General features: G+C 39.9%; 1 protein-coding gene across 1 annotated transcript in view; it reads left to right on the forward strand.

Moving 5' to 3' along the window:
- LOC126195452 (KAT8 regulatory NSL complex subunit 3) overlaps positions 1-13455 on the forward strand; it is a 172051-nt gene that overhangs the window by 104817 nt on the left and 53779 nt on the right. The window contains exon 10 of the mRNA XM_049934083.1: positions 11217-11364. Within this exon, the coding sequence (XP_049790040.1) occupies positions 11217-11364 (148 nt within the window). The remainder of the gene's footprint in view (positions 1-11216; positions 11365-13455) is intronic.

Raw genomic sequence — 13455 nt, forward strand, 5'->3', positions numbered from 1 at the left:
TACATGGTTTTCTTAGGTTAGGCCAGTGAGGGGTTCCCAACCTGTGGGGAGGAAGGGAGAGGGGGAGGGGGGGGGGACAGCTTGAGAGATTTATACCAGGGAGTGTGGGGCTTACAGATAGTTTATAAAAAATCAGGAACAGCATTATTGAAACAAATAATGAAAAATAGACAAAACAGTAAATCGAGTCATTTAGAAAACCTCTTGCAAGAAAAGTGCTATAATACATTGTGTTCTTCCCTCATTCCGAAGACTTCCTCTCAAATAGTACGTACAAACTGCATGATATGCCTGGCTACATCAGTTGTAGGATCACTGAATGTCGTGGTACTGATACAATGTAATTGCCTGGGACAAAGCAGTTGTGACAAAAACAACAGCCGGCCGGAGTGGCCGAGCGGTTCTAGGCGCTACAGTCTGGAACTGCGCGACCGCTACTGTCGCAGGTTCGAATCCTGCCTTGGGCATGGATGTGCGTGATGTCCTTAGGTTAGTTAGGTTTAAGTAGTTCTAAGTTCTAGGGGACTGATGACCTCAGAAGTTAAGTCCCATAGTGCTCAGAGCCTACAAAAACAACAGGTCACTTCACAAATACCATTACTGTGTACAGGGTGTATACGACCCGGGACAGCCGGGAGATCCGGGAAAAACCCGGGAATTTTTTCATCCGGGAGAAAACCGGGAAAAACCCAGGAATTGTTTAAAATTCTGGGAATTGTTCATTGTTTTAGTTTTCAGTTAAATTTTTGTGATTTTTAGTGGTATGAACCAATAGTTTAACAAAGGAGATTACTGTACCCCGCTACTGCAGAATAACACTGCAGCAACGAAACATGAACGGAGAAGAAAAAAAAAAAAAAAGTAAAATAAACTTAAGTTGCAAGGGAAATGTGCCGTATATAACAACAAAACACAGTATTCATACAAGCGTCTGCCAACAGCAAAATGTGTCAAAAACTTTTGGAAGACTATGCAATGCTTCATAACAACAAATTGTCTCCGATGAGCGTGACGTGACAACTGTTTAAATTAGATCCCTTTGAGCAGTTGCAGGCGGGCTCTTGGGCATGCGTAGTTGAGTCACGTATGAGTAGTACCTTCTCCCGCTTCTTGTTACAAAAGTGTGGCTTGGCGCCACTACCTAATATTGCCTCGGTTCGGAAATGTAGTAAATCCGCACCTGATGCACAGAGCAGTCTGAGTTGTGGTGGGAAGATGGGTCGTCTTCACGTGACCTGTGTTGACGTTCAGTGATTTTGTTGTTTTCTCTTTGTTTATTGCTCTCGCGTTAAATGATAAAATGGATTTTTGTGACCGAGAGATATCAAATGAATTAAAATACGTTCGCATAATTATGGATGGCTAAAATAGGTCATTGGTTTCAGATTTTATTTCCACCCTTCTGACAGTCAAGCATTAATCGCCTTGCAGAACAATGAAGTTCTCTTTGTCAGTTTGCTAAAGAGATTTGGATTTTATTAATCTTTTCTGCTGAGGCAGTCTGTTTGTTTGAAACGAACTGTTTAATTTCACACTGTTGGCTGGTTTCAACTGTTCGTCGATTTCAAGTGCACGTATGACATTATGCCATAATAAAGAAACAAACATGAGATAATACTGGTACTCCAAGAGAATTTGCATCCAAATCTGGACATATGAATGTGCATTTTAAGCCTAATTATGCATTTTAATATGGTTCACGAAATTCCGATGCTCTTGAAGTATTCTCTGATGCCTTTTTCTTTTGCGACATAATATAAGATCTTTTAATGTTTTACACGTACGAACATATGGCCTTCCTGCGTCATCGCGCGGTGACGACTGTTATCTGGCGCTCTCTTGCAACTGCTGAAACGAACCTATTAATAACAGGTAGCGGGAAAATATTGGGAACGGTGGTTTGAAAAGTGTTACATACATTAAAAGCAAATTTCCTTTTACACAAGATGAAATATGTGCGAGAATGTATGATGAATTTCGTAAATAACAAAGCGTTTGACTCTCATATAAAAATCAACTCTTTGAGGACGGCCATTTAGAAAGAATTTCGAGCTCAGAAGATCACACATTTACGTTGTTATGAAAAATTTTACTGGCACATTTGTATGATGTATCTTAAAGTGTATCTCGCGCAGAAAAGATCAACATTATATGTGGAAGCTTAGCTTCTCTTCCAGCTTATTAATCTTGGAGACCAATATTATATGTGAATGCTATGTATATTAATTTAAACCATTAACTTTTCTTATTTGTGTTTTCGCACTTCTTAAGAGTGATCTTGCTATTGGCTGAGTACATCACTTGTCCTATGCTGTCATCAGCTGGCGGGATCACGTGACATGAGTGATGAGTGGCTTACAAAAGCGCATCGCAATCTCATTTCAATGCTGAGGAAAATAACATGCGGTATTCGGTGGAATTTGAATTTATACCTTCGATATACGAAAATATTCAGCGCACATATTGCTGCACATCAAAGGTGTTTCAAAAGGGCTATTTTCCTCCTGAGTTTCGTCTTCTAAAGTGGCGGGAAATTCTACGTTGGTATATAAAACCATAAACATTCAAAGGACTGATCAGTTTTACAGTGCCAAAGAATAGTATACGGTCACTTAAGACGGAAAAAGTGTATTTTAGCCCTGGAGAAAGTGTATTTTTAACCGGGAAATCTGGGAAAAATCCGGGATTTTTTTTTTTCCTTGTCCACGTAGACACCCTGTGTGTAACACGGAAGAATGTTTGAAGCGGCTGCTGCAAGATATGATGAAAGTAGGAGATAGTCTGTTGACAGCTTATTTTAAGTGCCCAATTATCAAATTGCAGGAGATGACAAGTTTTGTAGCATGTCCTAACTTAACTACAACTTCTTATAATATACAATGTATCCAAAGAACAGCAATCAACAAACTGTGGCAGAATTAACATCATGATTGTGTTGTTCACGGTGTTAAGGCTACTCTCTATAAGAAAACTCAAGGCAGAAGAATTTCAGTTTAAGTGGTAATAGCAAACCATATTTCTCACTCTCATTTATTAACTGAAACTATCCTCACAGTGGCTACACCAACCACGAGCAGTCCAGATTGGCATTTGGTTGTAGATTACAGATGACGCTAGCAGATTGCAAGCAAAAAAATAATGATAGGAAAAAGAAATAAGAGCAAATAAAAAAGTCAATATGGTAATGAAAATTATGAGGTTAAGTATTAGAAATAAAAACTAAAAACAATTAATATAATAATAACAGTCAAAGTCTTTTGATTGGGTTGAGCAAAACAGTAAATTCCCCAAAATCGCCTGTGATTCCATCAGACGACCTTCACGTGTAAAACTTATATATCCATTGCACTATGCCATTAAACTATGGAACATTGTTGTATTTATGATTATGGTGATCCAGTTGAAATGATTAATTGCGGACTTCAAAAATTTAGCTTCTCACAATAATGTCACATAGAAGAAGGTGTAATTAGATGAATGACAAACACTAAATTCACTTAATGAAGGTTTATTCAGTACTTGCACATATAAGAGTACGTAGCGAACTGCCTCCGGCCAGAACACATACAGTATATACACAACTACAGAACATTCCAGTACAGTGGTTCTTGACATTTGTGGATACTTCTAGAATGTACTTGGTGTTACGTCCTCCTAGTCCGGGAATGAGTCATCGATCCTGCGTACTCCAACTCCTGATGACTGATTCTCACCCTGGCAGTGATCTTCTTAGAACTTATTTTGCTGCTACACTCTTCTTCACCTTTCCGCTTGTTGCCTGTTGCTGGTGCTTTGAATTTACCCTGGGTTGCAGGATCCTTATAGGGCTTCATTCAAAGGACGTGGACCGTATCTCTGATCTTTCGTCGTCTTGTGTCGGGGTCGAAATCTTCAACTTTGTAACATCAGACAACTGTCTTACAACCTTATAAGTTCCAAAGTAATGCCTGAGGAGCTTCTCAGAGAGATAAACCTTCCGAACAGGAGTGAAGATCCAGATGAGGTCACCAGGCTGGTAGACAACAAGATGGTGGCTCGTGCCATACCTTCGGCTATTGTTTTCTTGAGCCTGCAGTGTGCGGAGTTGAGCTAACTGCCAAGCTTCCTAAGCTCTGGTTAACACCTGGCCGATATAGTCATCGTCCATGTCATCAGGATGTAATGGAAACACAGTGTCCATCATCGTAGGCACCTCATGCCCATGCACCAGGAAAAATGGTGTAAATCTGTGGTGTCTTGTTTGGCAGTGTTGTAGGCAAACATCGTGAAAGGTAGCACCTCATCCTAGTTGCTCTGCTCAACATTGATGAACATTGATAGCATGTCGGCCAAGGTCTTTTAAGGTGTTCAGTAAGCCCGTTAGTTTGTGGATGGTAGGCAGTCGTCATGTGATGAGTAATGTTACACCAACGGTTTATCTCTGTCATAAGATTCGATTGAAAAAACTTTCCCTCGATCTGTAACTAATGACCTTGGGGGCACCATGTTTTAATAAAATGTCTTCCACAATGAATTTGCCTACCTCGGATACATTGACTGTTTTCAAGGCTTTTGTAATGGCATAGCGTATCAGATAATCAGTGCAAACAATAATCTATCTATTGCCACTAGTAGACATTGGAAATCGTCCAAGGAGGTCAATCCCAACATGCTGGAAAGGCATTTTGGCTGGTGGGATTGGTACGAATTGGCCAGGTGGTTTCTGAGGAATTGCCTTTCTTTTCTGGCACTCTCAACAGTGCGACACATAGTGACGGGCACTCCTAAATAAACCTGGACAGAAAAATATCTTGTGGATTCTATCGTATGTCTTAATAAATCCTAGATGTCCGGCCTCAGGTGTGTCCTGAAAGTTCTGTAGAACATGTAAGCGCAGGTATGTTTAAGAATCACTGATAGCCACCTCTTTCCAAACAGATCAAAGTTTCTCTTGCAAACCAAGCGAGGTGGCGCAGTGGTTAGCACACTGGACTCGCATTCAGGAGGACGACAGTTCAATCCCGCGTCCGTCCATCTTGATTTGGGTTTTCCGTGATTTCCCCAAATCGCTCCAGGCAAATGCCTGGATGGTTCCTTTGAAAGGGCACAGCCGATTTCCTTCATACAGACCAAGTACAGGGTCAGTCGTCAGAGCTTTTTGCAGCACATCGAAAGAATCTTATTTAACACCATCCCAGATAAATTTAGCATCAGCTTTTAACAACTCTTGGAGTGGCCTGGCTTTGACACAAAAGTCTTTGATAAAACAACGGTAATAAGAACGTAATCCGAGGAAGCTTCTCACGTCTCTAATACTTTTAGGAACAGGAAATTCCGTTATAGATCTCACCTTTTCGAGGTCTGGCCGCACAACTTCATTTGACACAAGGTTTCCAAGTATTTTGACTTATTTTGGTTCAAGAAGACACTTTCTCGGATTAAATATCAGTCTGCCTTGTTGGAAATACTTAAGAGCAGCCCTCAGTCTTTTTATATGTTCATCAAATGTCTCTGGAACACTATAATGTTATCTAAATAACAAAGACACATCGTCCACTTCAGGTGCCTTAGAAGATTATCCACGTTCAAAAGTTGCTGGTGCATTATACAAACCAAACAGAATTACCTTAAACTCATACAGGCCCTCAGGGGTGATGAATACAGTTTTCTCACGATCAGCTTCATCTACTTCGATTTGCCAGTATCCCGAGTACATGTCCATGGTTGAGAAAAACTTAGCACCTTTCAGACAATCCAGTGTATCATCAATTCGTGGAAGAGGGTAAACGTCCTTTTTAATTACGTTATTAAGCTTCCTGTAATCAACACAAAAGTGCCAACTGCCATCCTCCTTCCTGATGATGACCACTGGTGACAACCATGGGCTCTGCAAAGGCTGAATGATGACAGTCTTCATCATTTTCTCTACCTCGTCGCGAATTATTCGATGTTCCATTGCTGACACATGGTATGTTCTCCGGCTTATTGGTTGATGGTCTCCAGTGCTAATCTGGTGCTTCACCGTTGATTTGTCTAATTTGCTCTTCACCTGTGGATTGAAGCATTCAGAGAACTCTTGAAGAATGGCAAGTAGCTTCTTCTGTTGTTCCTTAGTGAGATCTGGTGATAGTTGAGCTAGATGATCTTGTCTCGTAGTGGTAGCGCTAATTTCACCCACAGACTTGGCATGGGATGACCAAGTTATTCCTCAGTGGTATGCTTCTCTTACATTCCACTTCAAGATCCATGGGTTGACGCATGGCATGACACGTGACAGTTACCTTTCTAGCGCTGACTGCAGGAATGACCACTTCATCCAGCACACAGTCTCCACACATTCGGATGTGCGTCTTCCCATCCACAGTATCTCATCTCGTCTAGCTTGATCTTCGAGCAGCACAATCTATAATTGCCTGAGAAGCTTTCAAAAAGTCCCATCTGAGAATTATGTCATGACTACACTCTTGTAAGACTATGAATTCTAAGGGCTGTGTATGGCCACTTACACCCACACGAATGGTACATCTTCCTGTAGGTTTTACATATTTCCCATTAGCCACCTTCAGCAGAGATGTTTCATTGTCGATGAATATGGTTTTCTGCAACTGGCAATGGTACTTCTCCTAAATGACTGAATATAATGCTCCAGAGTCCACGAGAGCTTGGGCTGGTCGACCATCCATGAGGATATCGACATAGTTTCCTACCTTTTGTAGTGATTGAAGGCGGAGGATTTTTATCTTTGGCAGCCTCACCTCCAAGGAAGGTTACATCCTTTAGTTTTCCAGGTTGCAGCCGCTAGGTGATCGGTTGAAGCTTCTAAATGGTGATGAAGACCTTGATTGGCATGTTTGGGAGCATCATCTCCAGTGGCTAGATAGTGGGGATGGTGACCTACGTCGACCTGCACCCACATCTTTTTGTTCATCTTTGCCGTCCCGGAGTTGGCATCAGCTAAGATCGCTCTGCTGTCTTCTGGCGCAGGCGTCATCAAATATCCGCCACCTTTCTCGACAATAGCGCACCACATATCCCGGTTGTCTGCAGTGGGAACATACTGGTTGGTTATCCTGCATCCCCCAGATGTCAGTCTTCCTTGGTGCCCAAACATGTTCTTCATGCGGCATTGTAGGAATGTAACTTCGCCTGAGTTTCGACTTTTTCACCATTTTAAAGGGAAATGAAGGATGAGAGATTCGGTTCAATGTCTGTTCCACTTCCTCCCATATGACCTCTTGAAATGTCTCGGTTTTTTGCTTGCCGTGCAACCCAAGTGCCTTCTGAACTTCCTCTCTCACTATCTGATGAACACTTGTGAAATCAGTTCCTTCATCCATCACAGACATCGATATGAGATTTTGAAGCCGTTCAAACTTCTTGCGTGTAATTCTTGTTTGATGCATTGTCTCAATATACTGGCACCATTTTATGAGTTGTCTGCTGTTGAAACCTCCTTCAGGAGTAGTACTTGATACATGTCCTCAGCAACACTCTTCATGAGATGTGCAACCTTATCTTCATCCTTCATTTTAGGTTTCACTTTTTTACATAGCTCCAAGACGTCTTAATATAGGATGCTGTAGTTTCTCCTGGGCACTGTGCCCTGCACTTTAATTTATCTTCTGTCTTGCACTTCTGTTGTTGTGTGTTGCTGAAATGCGTGCGCAGTTCCACCTGGAATACTTCCCAGTTTGTGAACTTCTCCTCGTTGTTCTCGTACCAATGCTTGGCCGTACCCTCCAAGTAGAAAAATATGTTAGCCAAACACACGGTGTCATCCCATTTGTTAAATTTGGCTATACGCTCATATACCTTCAGCCGCTTGTTTGGACCTTGGCCATCATCACCAGAGAACCCGGAAGGATGTCTCATGTGATGGCACACAGTTGCTGTCATTGTAATGTCCACTACTTCTTCTGTCTCTAATAGCTTGCGATCTGTTGATTATGGCTCGAACTCTGGTTTCTCACCACGTAAACGGCGGCTCTGTCGTGGCATGTTAGGAGCCACTGTGTCGTCGATAATGTACACTATCACAAGTTCCAGTACCCAGTGTCTCCACCAGAATAATGTTACATAGAAGAAGGTGTAATTAGATGAATGACGAACACTAACTTCACGTAACGAAGGTTTATTCAGCACTTGCACATAGAAGAGTGCGGAGCGAACTGCCTCCAGCCAGAACACATACAGTACATACATAGCTACAGAACATTCCAGTACAATGATCCTTGACATTTGTGGATACTTCTAGAATGTACTCGAACCAAATATAGAAATTTAATTGTACAGTCTAGGTGAGTTTTGAACCTGCATGCAATAGGTTAGTATCATAACCACTACACCACGGAGCTACTCAGCTTCTTCTGTGATGATATTCTGTGGAGCTTATTTAATATAAGCTGATCTCTGTAAGTATAATAACTGTATATTTGATCCTGAGTTGCATCTTGTGCAGAAAGATCCAGTAGTGTTTGGTTAGTGCTACATACAAAACGTGTGTGTTTGTGTGTGTGTTGTGTGTGTGTGTGTGTGTGTGTGTTTTGTGGCAGTTGGGAAACAACGAACGCTTTGGTTGTGACGGTGAGTGCTCTCTTTGTAGGAGACTAGCTACAATGCATGAAGTGTCAACTATCAAGTATATTTAATTGGGCTATAGTGATCGCGGTGTTGCCGATGTAACACCTGTAATGGAAAATCATGTTTATTGAATGTTGGCCCTCTGTAGAATTTTCTATCCAAGGTGATTTTATAAATATGTCTTCATTAATACCAGAAATACTTGATCCCAAAACATTTTCTCATGCATCAAATTTGTTGTTAAATGAGAATTAGTTGTATTTTAAAATTATTTCCAGCAGCTTGATAAATTCCATGGTTTCACTTATCGATAGTGGTTTATGTTTAAGGATGTTAGTGGGAAGTACTTCATCCACTGGCACTTTTTTGTATAGATTCTTGATACTTAGGAATATGAACTGTGATTTGCCAGTTAGGGATGACTCCTTAATTGTAATAATTACAACCATACAGCTACAAACTAAATAGTTATCTCCGAAGGTAGCGTTTTCCGTCAATATTGGATTGATCAGTCTGGATAATTTATAGGCTAAACTATTCCTCAAGTTATCTGTGCACCTGTTTGGATTTCACCTCCATGAATTTTCAGTTGGGCCTGCGTCATGGTGACAATGTACTTTAATGAATCCGTCAGCACCACATGCAAGTTAATCTTTTAGCATTTTCCTATTATATTTTTATTACAGTTTGATTGTTGGTGTTTTATTGCATGTTTAATGCTGTTTATTTGGCTATTACTGGATAATATTAATGTGTAGATGTTAATGATCCTGATTGTCACTTTGTGGGTACAGAGAAACAGATTATAGATACATCTCCTGTCTCAGTTAGGTAGTCTCTCTCTCTCTCTCTCTCTCTCTCTCTCTCTCTCTCTCTCTCTCTCCCCCCCCCCCCCCCCTCTCTCTCCCCTCTCCACTATTTATCATGAGTTTGGCTTACCTTTAATTTCCTTGTCAGACATCAAATAACAATAATGTTTCAATCTGACAGATGTATTCTCTCCTTTCTGTTTTGTTTTACTTATTTGGACATCAGCCATAATCCAAAAATTGCTACATCAGCCATAATCCAAAAATTGCTAATTCACTGTTAGTTAAGCGGGTTATCCTCATTAGTCTCAAATATTGACAGGAATTAGTATTTTGAAAGGTAAAAATGCTATCTAAAATGCCTTATTATAAAATCAATAGAATTGGGACTAACACTGTGTAGACATTAGTATTGTCATTAGCATGATTTTCAAGTGCTGGTGTCTGGCTACTGTTTCCATTACCAGAATTTTCAGTCATTAAATCCTCCATCCATGTTCACTTCTGGCATTTCAAGTCTATACATCGTACCAGCTGTTAATGACTAAAAGCAGAATGTTAACATTTTTGAGTTGTGTATGCACTCCACATGTAATCTTAGCTCTTTGTATTATATCAGTGTTTGTAGTTTGTACGACACTAGAAAAGAAACTGACCCACATTTTATCTACATTGACATAAAAATGTCCAAAAAACTGAATAGCAACAAGGATGTGTCACAAATAAGTTAGTATTGTCTTTGTTTCTTTTGCAAAAGTACTCTTAAGCTTCAGTTATTATACCCTTTTACTCTTCTCCTGTTTGGGCCGTGTCTGCAAAATGTAATGGAGAAGCTGTGGTTCTACCTTGATGCAAGACAATTTGTGTTTTGTAAATTAGAGAGGTTCTGTCAGTACGTGAGAGTTGTTATATATATATATATATATATATATATATATATATATATATATATATATATATATATATATATATATTGCAACACAATCGACCCACAGATCCTTGACATTTTGTGTATTGTGCACTACCTAGTGATGATCAGTTATGTTTATTTTGCCTATGACCATGCAGCAGCATCCTATAGTAGTTGTTCTCTCCTCCTCACCCCCTACTGTTGAGCAAAGTAACACCACACAGCCATTCAACTTTGTGTTGTTTGTGATCCTCAGAATTGCTTAAGGCAAATGGAGGGTCAGTTCCTTTGAAAAGGCATAGCTAATTTCCACCCCTATCCTTCCCCAATCTGAGCTTGGACTACATCACTAATCCTTTCTCCTCCCCTTGTCCCTGCCCCCCCCCTCCCCCCCCCCACACACACACAACTGAACTGATAATGGTTTTTCTGTCAGTGTAGGTGCTTTAATGACTATGTGCGAAGAACATTTAACACATTATGTTTCATTATAAAACCATCCTCAGGCTGAATTGCACTGTATCTTATAAACAGAAAATTTATTAAATTATTACTACTCTGAAAGCAAATGTGGTATAAATACTAGAATAAATAACTTTTCTTTTGCAACCAGTAAGGGAGCACTAAGTCGTAAATGTAATTTGGGGAATGGGGCTGGAAATTAAAGTATAAAGATAAATCACAGTTTTTCCCCAAACTTTTGGAATTTATAATTAAGACATTATGCTTTTGTTTTTAACTGAAGGTTGACCAAGAAATACACAGTTCATATCATTTTCCACTCAATGCAAGTTAAAAACTAAAGATACTAAAATCTCTTTAAGATTACTCAGTTGGTTTGTGGCTTCAAAAGGCCATTGGAGAAGGCTCAGTGCTTGTATTAATCTACTTGACATGTATGAGTTGTATGGCTTTGTTTGATATATGCTTTGTTTCAGATGTGAAGACATAGAAGAAATAAGAGAGAAAATGAGAGTGGAAACAGGATTGGTGGTGGTTGGAGCTGCTGATGACCAGCTCAGGATGTCAAAGTTAACCAAATTTAGAGCAGGTGTAACACAGACAATGGTGGACTATTGCATAATGGTTGGTTGTTACTAAAAATATTTGAGTAGTTAGAAAAATAATGTTAAATTAATGCAGTTAGTGATTTTGTGCCACATTATAAGAACAAACATTGATATGAAGCAGAATGATCTATCTACGCTGTAAACATTATCATGTATTTGGTTACTTTTGGAAAAGCCTGTACATTTTCTTACCCTGTATCAAAATTCCAGAGACCCATCTGCTATAGCAGATTTGAAATCATTGAATCGGTGACAGCTTCATGAATCAGAACCTTAAAATTAGAGATATACTCACTCTTGCAGTTTTATAAATTTACCTGTTTGCCCTCTTGTTCAGATCTTCCATAACAATAATCAATCGGCCAGACTGTTAAATATGCTCATTTCACCCTCTGCATTTGAAACTGATGCAATGGTTCTTAAAAGACACAGTGTTCATTGCACCTGCCTTACCTACTTATTTATTTTTCAGGTAAAAAGAAGTAAAGTTTCCTGGCCCTCAGAAAGCATGACACACTAAACCCTACACTCGGAATGATTTTTTATTTGGTTACACATTTTTAAGTCTTACAAGAAGGAACCGGAAAATGTAGCATCTATTTTTGGCAAAATGTGAGGTGTTTTTTTTTTTTTTCAAACTGATTGTTAAAAAAGTGCTGATTGGTAAATTTTTGTGCTTGCTTTTGTTCTGAAATGGCCTTTGTTTTCTCCATTTGGCAGTACTTATGCTTTCAAGAATGATTGTTATGTAGAAAAGCAGCAGCATTTTCCCTGCCAGTGAACTGAATGTGTCGCCGAATGAAAGTGTTTCTGGATATTACTTGTCTTCTTTGCTCAGTTAGATAATTATAAAATCTGCAGACTATTAATTTCAACCTTTTGTGGGCATTCATATCTGTGCAACACATGCTTGACAACACTGAAGATTGAGCTAATAGGTTATTTAGAGTGGAAGTAGAACCAAATATATGGTAACTACATTTTTACTGTAGGGGAAGGATTTCAGCACACTTGAAGAAAGCCACAGATTTTGTTTTCCAGTCATTATAGCACAGAGTGCTGGCACTATAGGCTATAGTGGCAGATGCCTGTGAGTGTAAACAACCCAGAATTTTGACCGCTAGATGAGGGAGGAGCGGTCCAGGGAAACAAGTCCCACATTCCTTTAGCAGGGCACCGGCCTGAAGCAACTGATACATTGTTACAGACATCGTCAATCTCTTCTGGTGTTGTAAGGGTGGTAATCAAAAATTGTGATGGACCAGGATTATTTGCTCCACTTACTTCGAAATAAGAAAAGAAAACAACAAGCAACGCGCAACACAGAAAATTCAGGGACGGTTTCTGTGCAATTGCTTGTTGAGGGTAGCAGAGTATTGTTAACTGAAAAATCAACTCAACACGCGGCAACAGAAAACACATGTAAAATGAGGTTATAATTAGGCAAGCTTTCCTAGCCAGTGGTTTCTTCTTCAGGCAGAAGGGTCAAAGGGGAAGGAAGAAGGGTGAAGGAAAAGAACTGAAGAGGTCTAAGAAAATGGGTAGATTTCGGGAAAGTCAGCCAGTACCACAGTTCAGGCAAGACTTATTGCATGGGATGAGAAGGAAAGATCTTTCCTCCCTGGAGCTGCAGTTTGGCTGACTTTCCCGAAATCTTCCCCAATTCCAAGAGTTCTCCAGTTCTTTTCCTTTACCCCTCTTCCTTCCCCTTCAACCCTTCTGTCTGAAAAGCTTGCCTAATTATAACCTCCTGGGAGGTTCTGCCACTGCTTGATCAGTAGACTATTTATTTATCCATCCAATTAAATTTTTTGTCAAAAACTGATGGTATTCATTGTTATAGAATACACAGCTCAGGCCCGAACTCTACTGGTACTCGATGTGACCATAGTTCAAAACATCCGCCACCAAATTTGCCACATTAAAAGTGTCCGCATTATTCTATCGTTTGGGTTTTAGCTAATAAACAAACATATGCATTTATTTGTTTTAAAATGCTGTGCCACTCAGCTGAGTACTACTATGTTGCATTATGTGGCGTGTATCTTAAACAGACCATTCAATCATCCCCAATAGGCATGGTCCCAGATTATTGTGCACATATACA

This window comes from Schistocerca nitens, chromosome 1 (genome assembly GCF_023898315.1).
Source record: "Schistocerca nitens isolate TAMUIC-IGC-003100 chromosome 1, iqSchNite1.1, whole genome shotgun sequence".
Taxonomy (NCBI): Eukaryota; Metazoa; Arthropoda; class Insecta; order Orthoptera; family Acrididae; genus Schistocerca; species Schistocerca nitens.